General features: G+C 34.2%; 2 protein-coding genes across 2 annotated transcripts; both read right to left on the reverse strand.

The window, feature by feature from the left end:
* Window positions 1-5,547: 5,547 nt before the first annotated feature.
* LOC143628128 (putative (S)-N-methylcoclaurine 3'-hydroxylase isozyme 2) lies at window positions 5,548-7,317 on the reverse strand. The gene is made up of 2 exons (XM_077097797.1): window positions 6,380-7,317; window positions 5,548-6,230 (listed from the first exon to the last, which is right to left on the reverse strand). Exons 1-2 carry the CDS (start codon window positions 7,262-7,264, stop codon window positions 5,610-5,612), a joined length of 1,506 nt encoding a protein of 501 aa, XP_076953912.1. The 5' UTR covers window positions 7,265-7,317; the 3' UTR covers window positions 5,548-5,609.
* Window positions 7,318-12,354: 5,037 nt separating this feature from the next.
* LOC143628139 (putative (S)-N-methylcoclaurine 3'-hydroxylase isozyme 2) lies at window positions 12,355-14,206 on the reverse strand. The gene is made up of 2 exons (XM_077097803.1): window positions 13,193-14,206; window positions 12,355-13,122 (listed from the first exon to the last, which is right to left on the reverse strand). The coding sequence occupies exons 1-2, from the start codon at window positions 14,129-14,131 to the stop codon at window positions 12,502-12,504; spliced, it is 1,560 nt and encodes a 519-aa protein (XP_076953918.1). The 5' UTR covers window positions 14,132-14,206; the 3' UTR covers window positions 12,355-12,501.
* Window positions 14,207-24,357: the final 10,151 nt, after the last annotated feature.

Consider the following 24,357-nt stretch of genomic DNA (forward strand, 5'->3'; position numbering starts at 1 on the left):
GTTGTGCATCGGGTCTTCACGGATACGTCTTATGACGATGCTATGAGCGCAGCCCTCAACGCTTCTCATGAGGATGGGGAAAAGGCCGGCTTCCTGCTTGGTCTAGGGTTCGTTGAGAAAGGCATCCCGCCTTCCAACTTCCCTTTATTTGATGTGGATACTGAAGCTGTATATGACCAAGCAGTGAATCAGTATGCCGCCTTCCCGCATCCGGTGGTGGAGAAGGTAAACGAAGTTGCCGCTGCTGATGATGGGCTAGCTATCCTTAAAGCTTTCTTTGAACCGCCACACTCTACTGATGGTGCGGGTCCAAGTGGAAGTGGTCCTGAAGCTTGATCCTGAAAATCCCTTTCCACCATTAGAGTAGATTTTTATTTTTGTATAGCTGCTTTTGTATGCGGGTATGTACCCAGCAATCTTTGTAATATTTGAATTTCGATGGAATAAAGATTATTTGCCAATCCCTTGCCTTGTTTATTTCACGCATATTCTGATTTAACTTAGCAATTTCTTTAGTACTTAGATAATTTAACTTTTCAACGTGGTAGATAATAAGTTAAAGTTTTGCGTCCTCTTTCATGATTGTGCGGATAAGACCGTCACTTGCACTTAGTAGGATGGCTAAACTTTACCTATATCTGACCTGCGTGGAAGTTTTCCTCATCTTTTCCTTTGAAATTTTCTAAGTGTTTAGAATAAGTTAACCTTTGAACGTGGTAGATAATAGGTTGAAGTTTTGCTTCCTCGTTCGTGATTGTGCGGGTAAGACCATCACTTGCACTTAGTAGGATGGCTAAACTTTACCTACATCTAACCTGCGTGGAGGTTTTCCTCATCCTTCTGTTAGAAATTTTCTAAAGTATTTTGAATAAGTTATCCGTTCGACGCGCGGTTGTCAATTGGTTCGATTTCCTCTCATGATTTGTGCGGTTAGGACCGGCACTTTCATTTAGTGGGATGACCAAAGTTTACCTATGACTGACCTGCGTGAAGGTTTACCGTTTTTTGGGTTTATGCGGGTTTTGCCGCCTTCCCCACGCAACGACTTTCCACGTAATTATGCGGTGAGTACCGGCATCAGCGTTGAATAAATTAACCGTTCGACGCGCGGTTGTTAATAGGTTAGTGTTCAGTTTCCTCTATCATGATTCGTGCGGATAGACCGGCACTTTCATTTAGTGGGATGACTGAACTTTACCTTTAACTGACCTGCGTGAAGGTTTGCCGTTTTTTGGGTTTATGCGGGTTTTGCCGCCTTCCCCATGCAACGACTTTCCACGTAATTATGCGTTGAAAACCGGCATATCCGTGTGGAAAGTTCATAAGTATAAATGTAAAATCATCAGCGTCGATGTTCTAAGGAGAATCATTTCCATTAGAAGTGGCTCTGGGCCTTTTCTTTACAAATTTGGAATTGATCTACATGCAAACTGTGTAATTGAGCTCCCTTCCATGTTGTTGGGATGGGAGTGCCATCGAGTCGATATGCACCTGGTTCGGGATCTCGTTGTTTACGCAGTATGTAGTCTCCGGCATTGAAGCTGCAATTTTATTCGTGTTTTCCCCAGCTGGGGTTCTACACGCATCAGTCTGCTCAGCGTTCGTTACGCCAAGAGGTGTGCGAGCGTCCCATCTCTGACAAATGCTTCGACGATGTCCTTTACGTCTGTGCATTCTTCAGTGTTGTGGCCTTTTGTCCTGTGAAAGTCACAGTATTTGCTCCGATCAGCATTGTGACGATGTCGGATTATTGGAGCCTTTGGCCATGGGAGCTCCTTAGTGGCGAATATCTCGGTGACGCTTTTGGTGAGTGGCGTCCATCTGGAGTTCTGGTTCGACTGTACGTTATCCCTTCCGCCTAACCGATGTTGCAAGCCGGATGAGGTGTCAAAGTTTACCCTTGACTGCCAAATGCCTAGCTTCCGCTTTTTGTTTAGTCGGGCGGTAAGGACGTTGTCTTCTCTTGTTTTCTAGGTGTAGAGGTTTGTGCTCTGGGGGAGGTCTCTACCCAGTTGCTTCTCCGTTTCCGCAAAGCGTTTAGCTGCTGTCATGATGGCATCCCATGTGGATGGCATGCCATCTTTACCCGTTAAGGTGCGGATGAGCCCCGGGTCGTTCGCGCCCTGGATGAAAGCAGCGCGAACAAGATCTTCGCTAATATTACCCAGACTTAGCTTCTTTGAGTTGAAGCGAGTGATGAAGTTTGGCAAAGATTCATCTTCCTCTCGAATGCATTTGAGGATTGTCCATTGCTCTTCGGTATACTTTCTTTGTTGGCTGAAGTGTTGGCTAAATTTCTGCTGGAAGTCTTCCCAATCGTAGATGTGGTGGACCGGTAGACGATCGAACCACGCTCTAGCTGCCCCAACAAGCGTCATTTGGAACATGTAACACCACGTAGGTCCGTCCAACTACTGACGGTTGCCCCCGCTATGAACCTGTTCAAATGATCGTCTGGATCAGATATACCATCATAAGTGCCAATGTTGGACATCTGTTTGGCACTTTTCGGGACGATTGCTTCCGCAATGTCCCTTGCAAATTTGGACGTTCCCGCCTTTGCAGCAGTTGGTGTAAATGTTTTGGAGAAGTCACGTGGGTTTCCACCTGCGTTTTTTGGTTTGAAGGCTTCTCCAAAACGCCTTCTCGGTTGGGAGTCCGTTTCCTTACGCTTCCCTTTCGCCCTATGACGAGGGTTTGCGTCACTATCGGATTCCTCCGAATCATTGTCCCAGTACTCTCCGAATTCCTCAGGCTGTTGGAGTGAACGTAAGCGTTCATCCAACTCGGCTTGGAATTCTTTTTGACGTGCTTCCGCCCACGCTTTAACTTCATCGAGTGTTTGGCGGGGGAGCCTCGTTCGTTGTCTCTCTAACTGGGTATCGGTGAATCCCAGTGAGCGATTATTTACTGCACTTGCCCCAGCTTGGGTAACTGGGGTAGTGTTCGTAAAATTTACTGCACTTGCCCCGGCTTGGGTGACCGGGGTAGTGTTCGTAAAAACTGTGTAGTCGCCGGTATTCCCCTCAGTAGCTGGGGTTGTGGTTACCGGAGTTTCTTTAACCATCTTTCCAGAAGTTTGAAAAAACTGAAAAGAAATGAAGTTCTAGCTTTTATGCACGGATGGCGCCAATGAAGAAACACTAATGGACCCCGGGCAGATTACGGATAATCTGGGGGTTAAATAGACGTTTCCCACGAGGGGTTAGACCCGGCAAAGATGGTTCTTCTGATAACCTGCAAAACAGACACCGTGAGCTCGTCACTGAGAAGGGGGGGTACCTCCTTGTGACCACCCTCCGGCGTGAGAATCAGACTAGATTGCTCTTGAATATAAGTGTATATTAAGAGATTGCTAGAGCAGATATCAGGTATAAGATGTAAGATACAAGATAAGATGAGATGATCATACCATTTGGGGTATTTATAGCCGAAGGTAGGTTTCCAAGAGGGTATAGCCGGTTGAATAGTATTCCTGTTCTACCAACTGTGGCCTACGCATGTGCCATGCTGGTAGTTGGTGGGTAGGCAGCGGCTGATAGTGACCAGGCCTGCTGTGTAGTATTCCTTTTCCACCAACTGCAGGCTATGCACGTGGTATGACAGGAGTTGGTGAGTAGGTAGCGGCTAATAGTGACATACAGTACAAGAGCATGCTGCTCGCCATACTGTTGTCAATGGGCTGTCGTATCTCCGGTCAGATCTTTTGCCCATACCTCGTCAGGTACAGTACAAAAGATCTTCCAGTATCGTACGGACTGGCTCATTTGGGCGGGAGTATTCCCCCTCCCGCCTTTGTGCGGGATTGTTCCCGGCTTTGCTCATTCCTTCAGGTGACTACTGAATTATTGAGAGCTAAGTGCCTTATGCGTGGCCTTGCTGCGCGGGTGGCCTTCCCTGATGGCTTGTATCCGCAGCTGCGGGAACAGGCGGAGTACACCATTGGGAGGCATTTCCTGCGGGAACAGCTTGCGTACTGCGCGTAAGGACGTCACGTCTCTGAGCATGGTGGGTCCTGCGGATCCAGTTGGTTTCTGCGCAGACGTCTCTCTTCAAGGTGAGTCCTGTGGGTCCAACTGGGCTTTGCTGGGACCTACCTCTTCACACATTGAAAAAATATATATATATATATATATTTTGTTCAGAAAGTTCCAAGTCCATGACGCCACCTCGCTACACTCCAACTATCCAAGACGAGCTGCACAGGTGACACGTCTGAGGCTCATTTTTCGTATTTGATATTTTTGGTTTCTATGCGTCTGAGGCTATGATGTTTCTTAGTCATTTCCAACGAACCAACTTATGTTCTATGAATGATATTTTAAACTAGTAAGTTTTTACTATTCAAAAAGGCTAGTTGCATAACTTGTTACCCGTTTAACCTATGTAACAATATAAACACAAACTTTAAATTAATGTATGAAAAAATTGTATTTAAAAAACTTGATACTTTATTTTCGAGTATATCCTTCATTATAAAGGATGTCACATAAGAATTCCGCCACGTTTTTGGCAAATTAAATATATTTACTTCAAATATTTAGGGGTGTACATGTGTCGGTTTGGTTCGATATTAAGCATATTTAAGGTACTGCCTAGAAGGTTAGTTGATTAGAGAATGAATAGAAGATTATCACACATTATGAGATGCTCAAGATCCCATGTGTCTAATTGAACTGTCTAGAGGTTCATTCTTTCATCACAAATAACGACTACGCGATACAAAACACGGTGTAGGAGACATCAAATTTCATATATATATAAAAGCAAAGACATAAAATAGAAAAAAGATTAAAAAAAAGGAAACATAATTTGATTATAAAAAAGAAACTAAATAAAAGAAACTTAGTTAATAATAATAAACTTATTAATATAATAAGATCACGTCAACATCAAATTGAAACTAATGCTAAAAACAAAGACTATGTGAATTATACAAATCGTCCATTGATAAAAAAAAATCTTTGAAACATTTTTAGGTGGTTATCAAGACAATAAGACTATGCGTAGTGGAGTTGCTACAATTTGGGGCGAATTGCACCGTGTGGCGCCCAGTCAGCAAGGGGTAAGAATTTGTTTTTGGGGTGTAATGGTGTAGGGGCTACAACTAGTAATATAATAATAATATATATAATATATATATACATATATATATACATATATATATATATATATATATATATATATATATATATATATGTGTGTATATAACACACACACATCCATACATGCCGGCCCCACCACCCTGTAAATCGCCCCTTCTTCCAGGCAGGAGAAGACCTCGCCCCCGCCCCTTTTCGCCCAAAAATCGCCCAAGGGGGCGGCGTTTGCGTCCTTTCACGCCTAAATTATAGCCCCATTACATATGGACAAAGGTTATACGAGCTAGCACAATGTGTAACTGAAGTCAATGATCTTGATGATGATAATAATTTAGATGAACGGCAATTTTTTCAAATAAAGTTAATTAATTCAAAATCTGCAGCACTGATCAATGATCATGTGATATTGATTCAACTGCAAATAATTAAACATTTAACTAACCCATTAAAATCAAAAGTTTGATTCATTCAAAGAATTTTAAAGATAAAACTGCCAGACATTTGACATTACATATTAATTGATTCTTCTCTACGTTTGAAGATAAGCTCAAGAGGTTTTTCTTTCGACAAAGTCACACCGAATTTTTCAGCCATGTCGAGTTTTGTTGGATCCTCATTATTTGGAAGAGACCAATCATATTCGAGAACCAATAACGCTAACAAAGTTTGCAAACTCTTAACACCCGAAGGTAAACCGGGACACATTCTCCTCCCACCACCAAAAGGTAAGAACTCATAGTCATGCCCTGTAAAATCGATGCTTGAGCCAAGAAACCTTTCGGGTTTAAAAGTATGAGGGTCTTCCCAAATTTTTGGGTCATGACTTATCGCCCAAACGTTGACCCAAACTTGGGCATTTTGAGGAATCGTACAATTCATAACTTCACAAGCTTCAAGGGCGCGTCGAGGAATTAGAAGAGGAACAACAGGGTGTAATCTTAGTGTTTCCTTGATACAAGCATTGAAATACGCCAATTTAGAAAGGTCGGATTTCATGATACTGTCACGGTCGTGTTCATTTTTTAGCTCCTTGTAGACTTTACGCATGACGTCTTGGTTCTTTATCAATTCCGCTATAGCCCACTCAATGGTTGTTACCATAGTATCCGTACCAGCGGTGAATAATTCCTGCGGGTAGGGAAAGGTTAAAAGTCAGTATTACTTGTAAAATAATAATTACATCAATGTTTTGTTTCTTTAACAATCTTTGTGATTCACCTGAAAATGCATTTTAAAAATATAAAAAATAGTGTTTTATCAACATATAAAAGACTTACCATGATCAAGATGCTGATTTGAGCATCCGTGAAATTATTTTCTAGCAATCGGTCCAAGAAATCTTTTTCATGGCCCGCGTTCTTAGTGATTCCAGCCCTCCTTTCTTTAACCGTAGTTTCAAAATAGCTAGACATGTTGTTACAAAGATTCATGGAGTCCTTCCTTAACCCTTGAAGATCTAGGCCCCCAACTATGGGGAAAAAGTCGCTTACATTTGGTGCAACAGAATTCTCCAATATCTTAAACAACATGTGTTTTATCCCATGAGCAGTTTTCTCATCTTTCAAATCAAGCAAATCTTTGCTAAACAAAGTGTTGCTCAAAGTGTTAATCAATGTTGTAAAAACTAATTCCTCAATTTTCACAACCTTTCCTTGAGTGTTATTCAAGAAGTCTAACATATGACTCAACTTTTCATTTCTTAAGCTTGATTGAGCCTCTATTGCTTTAGCCGAGAACAACTCAAGACGAGACACGGTTCTACATGATTTCCAGTGTTCGTTACAATCCCTCGCCCATACGAGGTAGTTATCCATGTAACTAGTTAGGTGGAGTGCATGAGGTATGGTTCGACCAGAAAGAAGACGGTCTTGAGTCTTGAGAACTTCCTTGGCAGCCTCTGCTGAAGAGGCTACCACGAGAAATTGAGTACCTAGACGAAGAGAGATGAGCGGTCCATATTCGTTAGCGAATTTGGCAGCTGCGAGATGAGGGTTCTTGGCTATTTGGTGGATGTTCCCAATAATCGGCCATGGTCGCGGCCCCGGTGGGAGATTTTTGTTGGATGTGTGATGTTTGTGAGCCACAAACAATAAGAAGAGAGGTGTTACAAAAAGGAAAAGAGAAGTTAAGAGATTGAACTCCATAGAAATGAATGTGAACATATCTATTTGAGATGGTTGTGTGGTTCCCTTTGCACATTGACATGTGCATTTATAGGCTTCAACTTGATGACCAAAATTTAATGGTTCCTTCATAGAGCAATAATTAATTAATGAATTCAAATAATTAAGCCACCGACTTCTAGATTTAACCACGCCATCAACTAGTTTCTAGATTGTTTGACTTGAGTTATTAGGGACAGGGACGAAGCTTTGGTTATGTAATATTTTTAGTAATAATAATCTTGCCTTTAAACTAACTCCAAGATATATAATAAGTTGATCATCTATGTATGTAATTAGTATTTTTATTTATTAATGACCTAGATCAAAGAGATTATAAGATGGAGAGAGCACACTTGTAAAAAGTTGAACAAGAGATGTAACTCTTTTAAGTTAGATTGTCATGTACATCAAACGAAGCCAAGTGATATGGTTCCATGCACGCGTGGAACTCAAAATGGAGATGGCTTAGTTGTACACAAAACTATAAAAGCAAAGAGCACTCGTAACAATAAAGTTTCACAAACTGTCATATCAGCTAATACTTAAAAAAAACATTTACGCCGTGTCTCCTGATTTGTTTGATGAATGAATATTATGATTCATTTTTATCAATAGTCAATCTAATTAAACTTAAATGATATTGATGATACAAAATTCACCAAAATTAACTATGCTGATTAATTTCTTTTGTATCCAAGACATTTTGTAGCAATCGTTGACTATGTAGATATTCATGGAAAACGACTTAGGCTATGCGTGGTGAAGGGGCTACAAATTTGGGGCGTTTTGCGCCGTGTGGCGCCCAGCCAGTAAGGGGTGAGAATTTGTTTTTGGAGTGTAATGGTGTAGGGGCTACAATAGTAATAATATATATATATAACACATATTAATTATTTTATTATTTTTTTACTTCTTCCAGGCGACAAGAACAACTCGCCCCCGCCCCTTATCGCCTGAAAATTGCCCGGGGGCGGTGTTCCTCCTCCAAATCGCCCCAATTCGTCCCATATTGTCGCCCATTACGAATTGTCTTATTATATAATTTTCGACACATGATGACAAAAGAAATATTTTTTTTTCCTTATTAGTTATTAGTCGTTGACATCGTTCTCCCCATGGGCCTGGAGGTCATCCATGGAGTTTTCAGTCCTGTTGCAATTATTATATTCATATAAGGAGGCTAAGATATACACGCGACAAAAGAAACCATAATATACATTAGTTTTGAAAAAAAGAAAAACAAGAAAAGAAATAGTTTAGTGTCGTTTAGGATAAAAGTTTTAAAATGAAATTTGTTTCTTGTTGGAAAGTTGGATGCTGAGGCTTGTGTAGATTTAATTATTTATTACAGAAGTTGAATTCTATATTATTAATAGGGTTAGGCTAAAGTGTCAAACGTATCTCATTTGTGTATTTGTCATACTTCTCATAAACTTTCACTTTCTTTAATAATTTTATTTAGGGAATATCTCATAGAATAGTAATCAACTTTCAAAATTGTTCTAATTAGGTCAATTATACATATTTTTCTCAAATCGGGTCACCAAATCTTTAAATCGAGTCTCACCGATTTTTTGTTTGTTAAGAAAGAAATGGAGGATAAGATGTGGGGGTCGGAATTTGCAATATAGGTAGTTATATTTTTAAAAAATTAAAAAACGTTAATTATATTAAAATTCAAAAATAAAAAATAAAATCAACGCCGCCACTCAACGTCAACATAAAAAAAAAGATAAAAAGATTTTCTATGTGAAACAAAATTAAAAACGTTAAAAAAACATGTTAAAACCAATTTAATAAAATATGAAAGTTGAGTGACCTAATTGAAACACTTTTGAATCTTGGTTACTATTCTATGAAATTGCCCCTTTTATTTATCATATTATTACCCTTTGATTTTTTTAGTCACTTCAAGTCTTTTTTAAAATATTATCAAATACTATAAAGTTTATTCTTTTTTTTTATTTTTTTTCGTTTTCTATTTATTTGCGTTTATTGTTCTTTATCATAATAATAATAATAATAATTACTATCATTATAAATTGTATTTTTAGAATAATGATATAACATCTTTATAAAAATGATAAAACATTTTGTTTATATTTATATTATCATATGCCTCGCTCCCAACAAAAAGAACATTTAAATATTTTTTGATAGGTTCAAATGCATGAAATAAATATCACATGAGAAAAAAACCAACTTGTTGATCAAGTCTTATGTTGTTTAATAAGTTTTATTTATGAAAAAAATGTGTTTCTTTTTTAAAGTAAGCGATATCTAAAAATTATTTAAAAAGAAAAACACAACCTAAAATATTTTAAAACACTTGTAGGAAAATAATGTTTTTTTCTTTTTAAAATTAAAAAAACGTTTCACATAAACAATTTTTGTTATTTAAAAAAATATATATAATATGAAAAAAAAAGGAAAAGAAAAACTATTTAATATTTTTTTAATTAATAATGATAATAAAAATGACAAAATGACAAAGAATAAGTATAAAGGTTTAAATCTTATTAATGTAAAATTTGAAGTAGGGAGTACTTTTAGTAAAAATGAAGAGGAAGGGGTACGATTAGCAAAATCCTATTAATATCAATAGTATCATATTTTCAAAATGATACAAACAAAAAGAAAAAGAATGGTATTGGTGGTGGGGGTGGCGTCGTGGGAGTCATATTGCGGGGTCAATAAAGTAGGATGAAAAAGAGAAATGAAATGAAAAAAAATGAAAAAAAATAGTGGAGTGTGGAGGAGCCCTGCATCTGGGTTTCCCCTTTCGTTTATTGAAGTTTAATTTTCAAAAAAAAAAAAATAGTTTTGATGTAATATACAATTTCATTGTGTGATTCATTGTGTAATATACAATTTCATTCCATTAACTAATCAAACATCTATTTTTAATACACTTTAGCTCACCTATCATTCATGGATACCAAACAATACATGAATGATACTATATTCATTACCTAGTTTCTAACAAAACAATATACTTACAGTGCATGAGGCTAGATTCCTCTTCCTAATATTAAAAGAAAACACTTTTAACAAGGTAGTTTTAGTATCAAGTGTTGAATATTTACATTGATAATTTAAGAGATAATGATAAATGGTATAATATTCATATCAACACATCTAGCCTAATATATACTTCCTCTGTCCCATTATAGGTGTCATAGTTTGACTTTTCAAGTCTTTCTTTTGCAACTTTGACCGTAAATATTTTTGTCTGTGTCATATAATACTTGATGAAAATTGTATCAATGTAAAATACATTTAAAACCCAATCCATTCATATATTTTACATCAAGTATTATATAACACAAACAAAAATATTGTCGGTCAAAGTTAAACAAAAAAGACTTGAAAAATCAAACTATGACACTTATAATGAGACGGGGGGAGTACTTTTTACATATTGCTATTTGAAAATATGTTAATATTGTATTTTGTTCTTTAATATTGAACCTATTTGTTTCTACAAGGGAACGATTATTTAACTAGCATTCAAACTCAGTGATATAGGGTGATAATTAAAACTTGGGATTCTTTGGGTCTTAGGTTCGAAACCTGAATCAAGGTAGTTTTCCCACAGCGGTGGTGTTGATTTCCTCCTTGATGGTACTCCTAAGTGAATCAAACATGAAGCGTTAAAATCAGAATGGAACGTCGTTAAAAAAAGGGAATGATTATCAAAAGCATAACGTTACACCCGACCTCAGGGGCCTAGCCGTATGACTAATAGGTGATATCTGTTTTGTAAATAAATCATAGTTACCTTCTTTAGTAGAGGCCTTTCTTAAAATATTTTTTTTATAAAATCTCGGGATTTAAATAGTTGTCTTTTATTTAAAACATCTCTTTGGTTAAAAACAAAATTTACATTGTTTTATATTTTCAAATATCAGAATCATCAGATTGGATATAATGACTATATCTTCGATACTCTGTTATGTCTTTCTGTCTTTTTTTAATTTACTGAATTCCTGTAAAACAATTTTGAAATACGTCGGCTATTTCTTGATGAGTGTTCGACTGACTCAAAAACATTTTCATATCCAAAAGGTGCCATTTCACGATTCCTAAATTCATTAAAGTTTTCTTAATAATTTCTCAAACTCCGATGGCAATATATGTAATTATTTTTCTTCAGCTATGACGGTGGGCTCGCGACCGTGACACTCATAACGTTATAATATAATAATATTATTATATTACTCTCTAGTCTATAATATTAATATACCCAACTACTGAAGTACTAAACAATAATACACGAAAACCAACTATGAAAATATCTACACGTAGACTACTGACAACAATTAGTTGGAAACAATCAAAACATATTTATAAGCATATTAGGTACATATATTTTAAAAAAAACACAGCCACAAGATACATATATCGACTTTGATTTTTTGAGTCTTCTAGTTTGAATGTTGACTGTCACAATATAATACGAGTAAAAACTTAAAAAATCATAGATAAGAAGCAGCCAGTATATTTGACTAACTTGCTATTTAAAGTCAAGTCGGAGAAATGAAATTGAAGTTTCACATTGAAAAAATAGTTTACACAGAAAGTCCAAGTCAATGCATGACGTTTAGCAACACATAGCCTAAGCTATAGAAAAACTCTCAAGCATAAATATTTACCGACATAAACATGGATAATAAATAAATAATCAGAAATGGTGAAATTAAAATTTCAGGACATATGATCTAAAGTGAGGGGCTGTTTGTAGACTCTTAATGATTCTATTAAGAGGCAATCTTTAATCGGTAAGAGATAGAGCGTGTTTAATTCACTTAAAATACACATCTTAATAATTAATGGAGTTTTTTAATGGGTAAGTTTAGAAGCTTACCCGTTTAGATAAAGACAATGCGATAGAAAACATAATCTAGGAGACATCGAATTGAAATTTAAGGGCTTAGTGTAGATTCAAAAAATGGTTTGGTCGACATCAAACTGAAATTAATACTAAAAGCAAAGATCCATTCGTTCTAGCGTAACAAGCAGGACAAGTGTATTATACACCGTATCCTTTGGTAACATAATATTTGAAACGTTTATTGGTTATTATTAAGATAAAGACAATGAGGTTATAAACTGCGACATTGATAACATATTGATTCAACATGTGAATAATAAAGACATTTAACAAACCCCATTTAAATCAAGAGTTTGATTAATTTAAACATTGCTAAAAGATAAAAGTGCAAAGCTTAAAATTACATATTGATTGATTCTTCTCTACGTTTGAAGATAAGCTCAAGAGGTTTTTCTTTCGACAAAGTCACTCCAAATTTTTCAGCCATGTCGAGTTTTGCTGAATCCTCGTCATTTGGAAGAGACCAATCATATTCGAGAACCAATAACGCTAACAAAGTTTGCAAACTCTTAACACCCGAAGGTAAACCGGGACACATTCTCCTCCCACCACCAAAAGGTAAGAACTCATAGTCATGCCCTGTAAAATCGATGCTTGAGCCAAGAAACCTTTCGGGTTTAAAAGTATGAGGGTCCTCCCAAATTTTTGGGTCGTGACTTATCGCCCAAACGTTGACCCAAACTTGGGCATTTTGAGGAATCATATAATTCATAACTTCACAAGCTTCAAGGGCGCGTCGAGGAATTAGAAGAGGAACAACAGGGTGCAATCTTAGTGTTTCCTTGATACAAGCATTGAAATACGCCAACTTAGAAAGGTCGGATTTCATGATACTGTCACGGTTGTGTTCTCTTTTAAGCTCCTTGTAGACTTTGTGCATGATGTCTTGGTTCTTTATTAATTCGGCCAAAGCCCATTCAATGGTTGTTACCATAGTATCCGTACCAGCGGTGAACAATTCCTGCATACAGAGGAAATTTATCGGTCAATAATGCATTTAAATGCTTTGATCATTCATATGAAAGACTTACCAGGACCAAAATGCTGATTTGATCATTCGTGAAATTGTTTTCAAGCAATCGATCCAAGAAATCTTTTTCACCGGCCACGTTTTTGGTGATTCCGGCTCTCCTCTCCTTAATTATAGTTTCCGAATAGCTAGACAAGGTGTTATAATGATTCATGCAGTCCTTCCTTAACCCTTGAAGATCTAAGCCCCCAACGACGGGGAAAAAGTCGCTTACATTCGGTGTAACAGAATTCTCCAAAATCTTAAAGAGTCTATATTTCAGTCCATGAGCAGTTTTCTCATCTTTCAAGTCAAGAAAATCTTTGCTAAACAAAATGTTACTCAAAGTGTTAATTAATGTTGTGAAAACCAATTCCTCAATTTTCACAACTTTTCCTTGATTACTATTCAAGAAATCCAACATATGACTCAACTTTTCATTTCTCAACTTCGATTGCGCCTCTATGGCTTTAGCCGAAAACAAATCAGCCCGACACAAGGTTCTACATGTTTTCCAGTGTTCGTTGCAATCCCTTGCAAATACGACGTAGTAGTCCATGAAACTTAGGTGAAGTGCATCAGGTATTATGCGACCAGAAAGAATACGGTCTTGAGTCTTGAGAACTTCCTTGGCAGCCTCTACAGAAGAGGCTACCACAAGAAACCGAGTTCCTAGACGGAGAGAGATGAGCGGGCCAAATTCATTAGCGAATTTGGCAGCCGCGAGATGAGGGTTTTTGGCCATTTGGTGCATGTTCCCAATGATCGGCCATGGTCGTGGCCCCGGTGGGAGATTTTTGTTGGATGTGTAATGTTTGTGAGCCACAAACAATAAGAAGAGAGGTGTTACAAAAAGGAAAAGAGAAGTTAAGAGATTGAACTCCATAGAAACAAATGTGAACATATCTATATATCTATTTGTGATGGTTGTGTGGTTCCCTTTGTGCATGAACATGTGCATTTATAGGCAACTTGATGACTATAAATACGTACAATGGATCCTTCATATACAGAGCAGTGTTTTATGAAAAAATAATTGAGCCATCAACTAGTTTCGAGATTGTTTGACTAGAAATAAAGGGATGAAATATACGGACAATTTTTTAGAAAAATAATCTGCTTTGGAAAAATAATAATAACAATGTGGTTATCGGACAATTACTTCTTTTCAAAATATAGGATCTCGTGTGAAAAACATATTAATAACGTAAAATTAAAATATCATCTGCGTATAATAATAATAATAATAATAATAATAATAATAATAATAATAAGTGGTTATCGAATTAATTCATTTTTTTTCCTCAAAAAAGCCAATATTAATCAAGCGAGTAGCATATTATAATTTGAAAGACGATTGAAAGCATCCAATTTATAAGTCACAAATTCTGTTAACTACTTGGCAACTTGATACTATTTATTCATTTTATTCCTTCTATCTTTTACTAAGAGCATTCAACAATTGCCGCCATAAAGAACTTCATATCTAAATTTAAAGGATTAATCTCCCTGCTATTGTAGGAAGTGAGTTACATTATTACATATTAATAAAAGTAAGATACTCTCTTTATATCTTTAAAAAGTTATAGTACGTGCACCGTTTACATAATCAAAAGAAAATCGACATGCAATATATGTATACAACTTGATTCATACTGTGACTTTTACTAGTGCTCGAATCATGACTTTTTGAACAATCTTCGACGAATTGAAATCGGATTGGATCCGTGTTTGACCATCATGTTGAAATTGGTCCGAAACTGTGTTGACCATCGTCTAGCTTGTGTTGACCGACACCCAAACATCACATCTGAGTTACTACAAGAATGAACAAAATAGCATTGATGGTTGTGGATGAGGATTCGTGTTCAATACGAGTCCCTTCGAACAAATTTCGGGCCACATGGGTGAACCCGACTGTCCCAGTGTACAACAGCCGATGTAGTATGTATTGCCGGAATTAACCTAGCACCCGAACCATGGTTGAAACGCGAGCTTAGTTTCACGAGAGTTGGAAACAAACTTTGTTGAGAGTTTTCTGGTGTGCGTGCGTGTGTGTCTATTTCATCACACACTCATCATCTACTATTATAATAAAAAAAATCATTGTTGTGCCACATAGCACATAATTGTCCTATTTTTGTGCCAAGTGGCGTAATTATTATTCAACATTGAAAGTCAACACTATATAATTTAAACAATTAATAAATATATTAAACATAATATATTAATCATTTGTTTATGATTTTATAGTTATAAATAAAGTTAAAAAAGTTAAAATAAAAGAATTTATGCTAAATTTTTTTAAACTCATTTCAGTGTGTGTACGTTCGTATTGTATGTTTTTAATTTATTAGTGACCAGTTCAGAAGGTGTGAATTTTTTATGTCACGTGTTAAGTGATAGTGAAATCCATTGTGCTTATTATACTTCATTTGCAGGTGAATGTATTATACAAACTTGCATCAATTAGAGTTTCAGACCAAACTTATATAAAAATAGAGTTGTTTTGATCCCCGTAATACAATGGTACCATAGTGAGTTTTTGTTTATATTCATTTATATTCATGAAGCAAAATTCATATCTTCCTAGATGACTATCATTGTGCTGTCTATTACAATAACAACACTAATTTTTTTTTTAATTTCAAATATTGCAGGTTGAGACCATAAAGTATTTACTATTAGAAATGATAGGAAAATGTTTGTTATTATTGGTGTTGCAAACCGTTCCATAAAAAATCATTGTAAGATCATGAGCATGGCGTTTGAAATAATAATTTGTTTCTTTTAAGTTGGTTGTTTAATAATATAATTTATTTGTGTTTTATCTTTTATACAAGTATTTCGAAATTGTTTGATATAAGGGAGGAATGATGGTTTGGATTTTTTACTCTGATTTACGTATTTGGTCACAACAAGTTCCACTTGAAACATACTCACTTTTAGTTTGACTTGGAACATGTTGGGCAAATTCAACCTATATTCGACCCTTTAAGTAAACGGGTACATTTGCTACTTGTGTTCTCTTATAGCTGGCAAAATGGACGGGTCGTGTAAGTCGGCGCAACGCATAATAACCGATCTGGTCAGTACATTTTTTTTTACTTTTACACACAAATATAAAACTCACTATAACTGGTAAGTTTCTTTTATATTGTTGGATCAGAGTAAAATGTGTCAAGACCATCTAAAGTTATAATTTTAGCAAGAATGCATGTTTGAAACTGAAAAAATTGTTATAAAATGCCTATAACTTTATTTGTATTTAACTTTTTTGCCGATATAACCAAATATGCAGTTGTCATTGCTTATAATTTTATAACATAAGACATGAATTAGAAAAAAAGAATGAAATAAGCCACACAAGTTTATTTTTTATTAGTTATGAATGGTTAATAATTAATATCATTAAACACCCCGGTTTGAATACTTTGGTAAAAAATTTAACAATAGAAACTATTGCAGTTGTTGGTTAAGTAGAAAGATATATTGAGACTAAACGTACCACCCATTTCTCTACTTGTCATACCCTCTCCCCTAGACGTTTCATTCTTTTAACAATTTTATTTGACATATTACTCCTCTGTAATATTTTTTTTACATTTTATAATTTTCTTTTAAAATATCAAACCAAAAACTATAAAGTTTTTATTTTTATATTTATTTTTTATGTCACTCTTTTTGTGCTTATTTTTTTTATCATAATAATAATATTTTGTTATTGTCAGTGTGTGTATGTGTGTATTGATATATGTTTGGCTATATTAATGTAAATTAAAATGCTACATTAGAAATTTTCATAATATGAATTTTGTTTTAAAAAATGCAAACAATATGTAAAAACTATTAAAAGAAGCAACTACCTCGACATGACATGAGCATGAAGAGAGTTCAAGAGTCAATTTTCTTTTTATAAAAAAATTTAAATAATAAAAAATGTTTATTATTAATAAGAAAAGGTGATATTTTGTTATTTAAAAAAATCATTTCTAAAATATTAAAAACAATATTAATAATAAAAAATAACAAAAAGACAAAAAAAAAAGTTTGAATTGTATTAATGAAAAATTTAAAGGAGGGGGTATATTTAGTAAAAATGAGAGAGGTGATATACGTTTAGCAGCACCATTATTGCAATATAAAGAGCTATATTATACAATAAGATAATGAATGAGATTTAAATTTTCAAACCCGTGTAATACACGGGTTTCTAACCTAGTCCTTATATAAATGAAGTGAAGAGAGCTTCTCATAACAAGTGTCATACATGCATGTTTGATGGTGGACATGTGTCTTCACTCCTTGCATGGCTCACACGTGGCATGCATGCAACATGCATGCATGTCTAGTGACACGAGTAATTGACACATAGCAAGCATGCACTTACCTTTGGTTATGGCAAGTCATTGACCCTTGGCAAGCATTCTCTTACATTTAGTTATGACATGCAAGCCTTGACGACACATGGCATACAACACATGCATGCGTCACACATGGCGTTAAGCAAAAACACTGAGGCAACCCCGTACTCGGGCACGTCGAGTGCTCTACACCGTTGCTAATGCCACTAAAAGCGCTTTTGTCATAAAGTAATACAATCTTTGCGAGTTCCCCCATTTATAAGCAACTCACAAGATCATAACATTGTGGGACTACACATTTCATCAATGTTCAATTCTCAAACACACAATTGAAAATTTCGATATCACATTCATCTTTACTCTTTTAACACATTATTAACTAATTTATTCATAAAAAATACTTATAAATATTATTTGTCCAAAATTTTCCAACAATCCACGCGTCAAATATTTCATCCTCATCTCAATCACTTTTGGGGAAAACATCATATCTAAATTATTCACCCTCGTAACCAATTTTTCTAATATCTTTTGGTGATCGTTTGTGAGTAAAATAAATAAAAATAATACTAAAGTTAAATAAAAATATATTATTTAATTAAAATAGTGATTTGTATTGTGGAAGGGTTTGAAAAAAATAGGGGATACATTTGTAAGATGGTGATTTTTAGTTAGATATGAGGGATGAGAATGGGTAGTCTACTTTGAGTGCTTTTAATTTGTCCGCATTAAACTAACATGTCATAAGCCGGTGGTATGGTTTCTGGAGGACGTTCAAACCAAACTCTAAAGCTAGCGTGAGCCTGATTAAGATAATATAGTCCGGCCAGAGTAAGGCAATGAGATCTCCAATTTGAAAAGTGCGGTGACATAAACACAAGAAAGTCTCTGTTTCAGATAAATAAATAAAATAAAAATAACATGTCGCAAAACATATACTATTTTTATTGATAATAATCTTGCCTTAAAACTAACTACAAGATGGAACAAATAAAATGATTATTTAGGTATGTAATATGTTCACGTAATAGTGTTATCAGCTACCTAGTATTTTGTTTAATTGATCATATTAACGATTAGCTATTTAGCAGTTATCACACTTATAAGTTGTAAAAAGTTGACCCTTGTTAACACATGATATTTATTTAATAGAGTTTCTAATAAAAATGTCTTACGTATTAGCTTTTTGCAAAAGAAAAGACCTAATTGTGGGACATGCATGGAACTTAAAACACAGTGTAACTAGAACTATTTTACGGAAATCTAGATATTCTTTATTGAGTGATAATAGTATACTAACTATACAAGAGTTTGTAACTTAGTGAACAAGAAATTAATCTTAAACTGGTTAGGCTTAGGGGCAACCGCCCTTTCCTCTTCTTTTGACTTCAACTAAAACGAGACACAAACAAGGCCTAAGAGCCTAACGACTACGTCTTCTTTTACTTCTAACTTGATTTGGTTGATGTGTCAAGATATTTGATTGAATGTTAATCTTGAATTATTATTAACTTAAGGGTTTTAGTTTGTTAAGTTTTAGTAAGTTGAATTAATTTAGTTAATTGAATTATAATATGTTTAGGAAATATTTTGTCTTGGAGATAAAGTTTAGTAATTGTTTTGAAGATAAAGTTTAGTAGAACTATAAATATGGGTTTAGGTTGTTTTTTGTGTGTCAGAAAGTCACTTTCTTTGTATGTTCGTGAAGTTCGTTTGATTATTTGAAAAGAGCCGAGGGTTGTCACCCCAATATCTCGTATCCGTTCGTTTGATTGGATTGTTTGTTCCGTCTCGGCCAACAAAGATTAGATCCTAATATCCCTACCCCCCGACCCCCGATATTATGGGGATTTATTTAGGTTTTTGTTTTTAATCGTTTTCATTTTATATTTTGTAATGATTTGTTATATTTTTAACATAGTTTTGTTTGGATTTAATACGTATATATTAGACTGTTACGCTTATTTTATATTTTAATGTTTGGTCTTTTTTAATTAAGATGTGTTGGTTTCTTAGATTTCAACGAACTTACATAAACGAACACGGACATGTTGGTTTTTTTTAAATGAACAAACCCGAACACAAATATTTGTTTTATGAAAAGGACCGGTTGATGTAGGTCATGATGATGGTAGATACATGAGATGAGAAGTTGACGATGGTGGGCAGTAATCAGAAGTTAACCGGTGATGAAAAGGACATACCGACAATGGAGAATATTTAAAGAAGATAAATTAAATTATGGTTTTGATTATTAAAGTGTTTCACAAATAAATAAGATGTAATTACCCGCTTAAGGGCTATCCGAGTTTGGTGAACCCGTGACCTGCAAAAATTATTGTTTGATGATTAAGGAGTTAGTTCACAAATAAATGAGATGTTTTAACCCGTTTAAAGGCTATCCGGATTCACTGAGACCCATAACCCTCGGAAATTATTGTTTGATTTTATGAAAGAGTTTCAGAAATAAATGACGTGTTATAACCCATTTAAGGATTATCCGGGTTTGGTTAAACTCATACCCGTGAATTTGGGTCAAACACATAAGAAATGTCAAATCTCAAATCACAAATCAAGCAATCTGGTGGCTTGGGAAGGAAGCGACGAACAACTAGAGAGTGACACATATGATTTTTTGGTTGACATTTATATAGATAGCTTAGCTATATAGAAGCATGGGCGCCTCTTATGGTGTGCCAAGTAGGCGACCGCCCGGGGCACGTTCTTTTTGGGGGCACAAATTTTTAAAAAAATTACCAATGTTATATATGTATAATACCCGAACGTTTATAATCTCACTATTGTATAGTACTCAAACTCCTTTTAGACCCACTTTTTTTAGATTACTTAAAAGTTTATAAGCCCACTAAAATCAATATATGTTATATAAATAAATAAAAGAAACTTATAAGCGGGATAACAACAAAACGAATATGCAGAATGGAGTTTTTCGGGGTTATAGATATTAAAATGTTATTTTCGATCCATAATGCCCCAAGAAAGATTTAGTGGGTTGTTGATGATAGCTATCAAGATCGAAACATTAGAGAGCATAGATTGCGAAAAGTTAATTCACCAATTTGCTACCAAGAATGGTAAGAGAACCTCACAAATCCACAATTAGCTATTAGCATATTCAGTATGTCATAAAATCCTTCTAATCAGGGGCGGACACACGCTTTCAGGAAGGGGGCAGCCGCCCACCTTAAAATTTTTCTTTTTAGCGTAATAAGTACGTGAAAATCGTGAGCGTCCCCATCAAATTTTACAGTCACCCCCTTTGAACTTTTGAAACTATTGAAGAAAAGAAAAGAGTAAATTTTGATTGATCGGAAAAAAATTTCGACAAAGTCTGTATGCATGTTCTCTATAAATGGAGAAGGTGACTTTCTTTCTTGTCCTTTTATGTAATAGTGTGAAAGTCTTAACACAAAAGCTGACATGCATCAATCTACTATTCAAACTTTAAATAATTTAATTATTTATTATAATCTAATAAAACTTTCTCATATGGAATTATTGTGTATTACGTTTTATAATTTTCATTATTCTTTTATTTATCTTTTTATAAGTATATATTCTAAATATACTGTAACTGATAAATATACATGAAACATAATATTACTTAACATATAATTTAAATGCAAACTAAAATAACATTAAAGAAAAAAAAATCATTTTCTCACTTGTTGTACATTTATAATTTATTTGTTTCTGTTCCGCCTTTAATTTGTTTTAATAAATTTATACTTTTTTAGTGTACAAAATTTAGTTTATAAGATGTTTAGATTTTTATGTTAAAAAGTATTTTATGTTATTACTTCATCAGTCTATTTTGCATCATTTAAAAACTTATTATCATACGGTACAACCTTTGATTAAAAGTTTATAGTTATGCCACTTATTATATATAAGTAATAATGTTTGATGTCTTTGTTAATTATATCAAATTTAGTTTGGCTATATTTTTTTTAAACTGCCAATCGAAATTTTTTTATATAATATTAGTCAAACGACCCCTAAAAATTTCCGCCCCCATAAAAATATTTCTAGGTCCACCACAGCTTCTAATACCATGATTTTGCTAATTGTTATGTTTAATGCTATAACTTTAATCGACGTGCAAAAAAGTGTGTACATTTCTTAATAAGCTAAGGATTAGTGAACATATTTTTGTGACTCGACGGACACGTGAAATTTTCAGAGCCGTCCCAGCATAGAAGTGGACAATATATTGTAAAAATATATCATGCGGCTGAAAATATATCTTCTAGAAGATGATGAAGTGATGGAACAATTATTAAATTTCTTTGCCATGCATATGTCACGTAATCTTAGATTCGTAGGCTTTATACATAATGCAATGAATTATTATCTGTAGTATATATAAACGAAAATATATAATCATACGTGTCGTGGTATGGTCGTTTCTTTTTTTTTTGGAATAATCAGATTTGCTTGATTTTTAAATGAAGGCTTCTCATGCATTTTAACCGAATTCACGGGTATGAGTCTTACCAAACCCAGATATTTCTTAAACGAGTTATAACATCTCATTAAATTAAAAATTATTCTTACCAAATTATTTATTTGAAAATCCTATAAAATAGGATATACTAAAAATTATTATATGATTTTTTTAAACATTATTTATAATTATAAAACAATTTTATAGTAAAAAATAAGCGGGTCTTGGATCTTACCTAACCTAGATAACTTTTAAACCGGGTTGTAACATCTTAGTTATTTGTGAATCATTTTTATCATCAAACTCTAAGTATGTTATAATTTAATTACAATAAATAAAATTAAACCCAAAAAAGTATATAAATATTAAAAACGAGTAATGTAAAACATCCCACGTAATACGGGGGATAAAAACTAGTTATAATATATAATATATTTAACAAGTTTGGTGTCGCAAAGCCCCGAATGGTCCACTTTACGGCACCGTATTGGTAGTATATACATATGTTTGTTTTTTATTTATTTAGTTTCGGCCATAATGAATGTAATGAAAACCTACCGAATGTGATTTTTGTTTTTGTTATGTTTATATTATTTTGTTTTAGTTACACTACCGCGCCGAAAGCGAAGGAAATCGACCGAATTCACGTAAACTCATCGCGTTTTGTTTTAGTTCTAGTACCGTAACGAAAATGACCGAATACTGATTTTTGTTTTTTATAGTTCTTCTACCGTAACGAACATGACGAAAACCGACTGAATTTGCGTAGACTCAACTGCATCAACGCCCAGGATCGATAACGGTCGGGTTTTACAAATAATTGAGTTTTACGACGCCACGTCATTGGTCCACCCCAATTTTTATAATATTTTTGTTTTATTTTTGTCTTAGTTCCAATACATACTGAAACGATCAATCAACGCTTGTGTACCGCCCGTGTCTTTCCGACCTATCCGGCACAACGAGCCGTGAAAAACACTAGTTATTTAAATAATAAGATTGTTGAATGCCTTGGAAACAAATCTTATAATTAATTGGGTCAAACTATTTTACAAAGGAAAACAAAAATGAAAGGGATGAAAATAATTTGTAGCCATACAAAAAAACTCCTAAAAAATTAAAAAAATTAGAAAATAATGATAACCCAAAATTTAATAAAAAACAAAAAAATAAAAACAAAATAATGTTTCAATCGTCTTTCTCATTCTAAAAAAAGACACAATAGTGAATGAAAAAAAATCATTATGTCGTTTTGTATATCATTGTGTTTTGTGTTTATTTTCGTCATTGATTGTGTTTTTTTTCCTTGTCATTGTGTCTTTTTTTTCTTTTATATTGTGATATATTACTATCAAAATTGTGCTATATTTTGTTTGACATTTGGTTATATTTTGCGATTTTATAAATTGCAATAGTATTAGTTGGCATTCTAGTTGACTATCTAACTGAATGATATATAGAAAAATAGTTTTGTTTTAATAATATAGGTAGATTAGGATAAATTTTGATATATCACGTTTTACACGATTTTATATTACGATAACTTACCACGTAACTTTTTCATGATTTCAGGATATACTGTGACCGCATATATTTTTATTTATGTTCAATGTATAAAACCGAGCCCTCACAACGAACCAAACTCAAGTAGATATCCTTTGGTCATATTACGACTTTTTTTGGATATTTTTTAGTTGCTATACGTGTACTGGTATAGTAACGACCGATAGCGACTGAATTTCCCCGCTGCAACAAGCGGGTTAAATTCCACTAGTTAATATCAAAAGAACAGTATTAAATTGTGATTAGAGAAGATATACATATATCATACGAACTAAAGGTTTCATTTTTCTTTTACATGAACACAACGTCAAATTGTATGGACTAAAACATGAAACCGGATATTCAGTAGCACGTGAATAATAAGATAATACTACGAGTATTATAAAATGGTTCATCGCGAGTTACTAATGATTCTCTTATTTACTTAATCTCTTTTGATCTCAGAACACACATGTCTCTACGTATTTCAAGACGTTTAGGATTAAGATGATTTGTAGAACTTATTCAACTAACACATGGATATGACGATCATATGGTTTCCACACATTATAGATTTGATACATATTTTTCTTATATTAATAGTTTACTTTAATACATCTTTAGAGATAATGAGCTTTAGCTCAACTCGTATTGTAGGGGAAACAAAGACTTGAATTGGAGGTCACATGGTCTTAAGTTCGAATTTGATCACAATCAGGTTTTACCGTAGTAGGACCTTTGGGTGACGGGTTTTTCCCGAAACAGGAGATAATGGGCTTTGGCAACCCAACGCTATTTGTGATTGCGGCATAC

Source organism: Bidens hawaiensis, unplaced genomic scaffold, assembly GCF_021521415.1.
Source record: "Bidens hawaiensis isolate Kalapana, Puna unplaced genomic scaffold, B.hawaiensis_p1.1 tig00000458_1, whole genome shotgun sequence".
NCBI lineage: Eukaryota > Viridiplantae > Streptophyta > Magnoliopsida > Asterales > Asteraceae > Bidens > Bidens hawaiensis.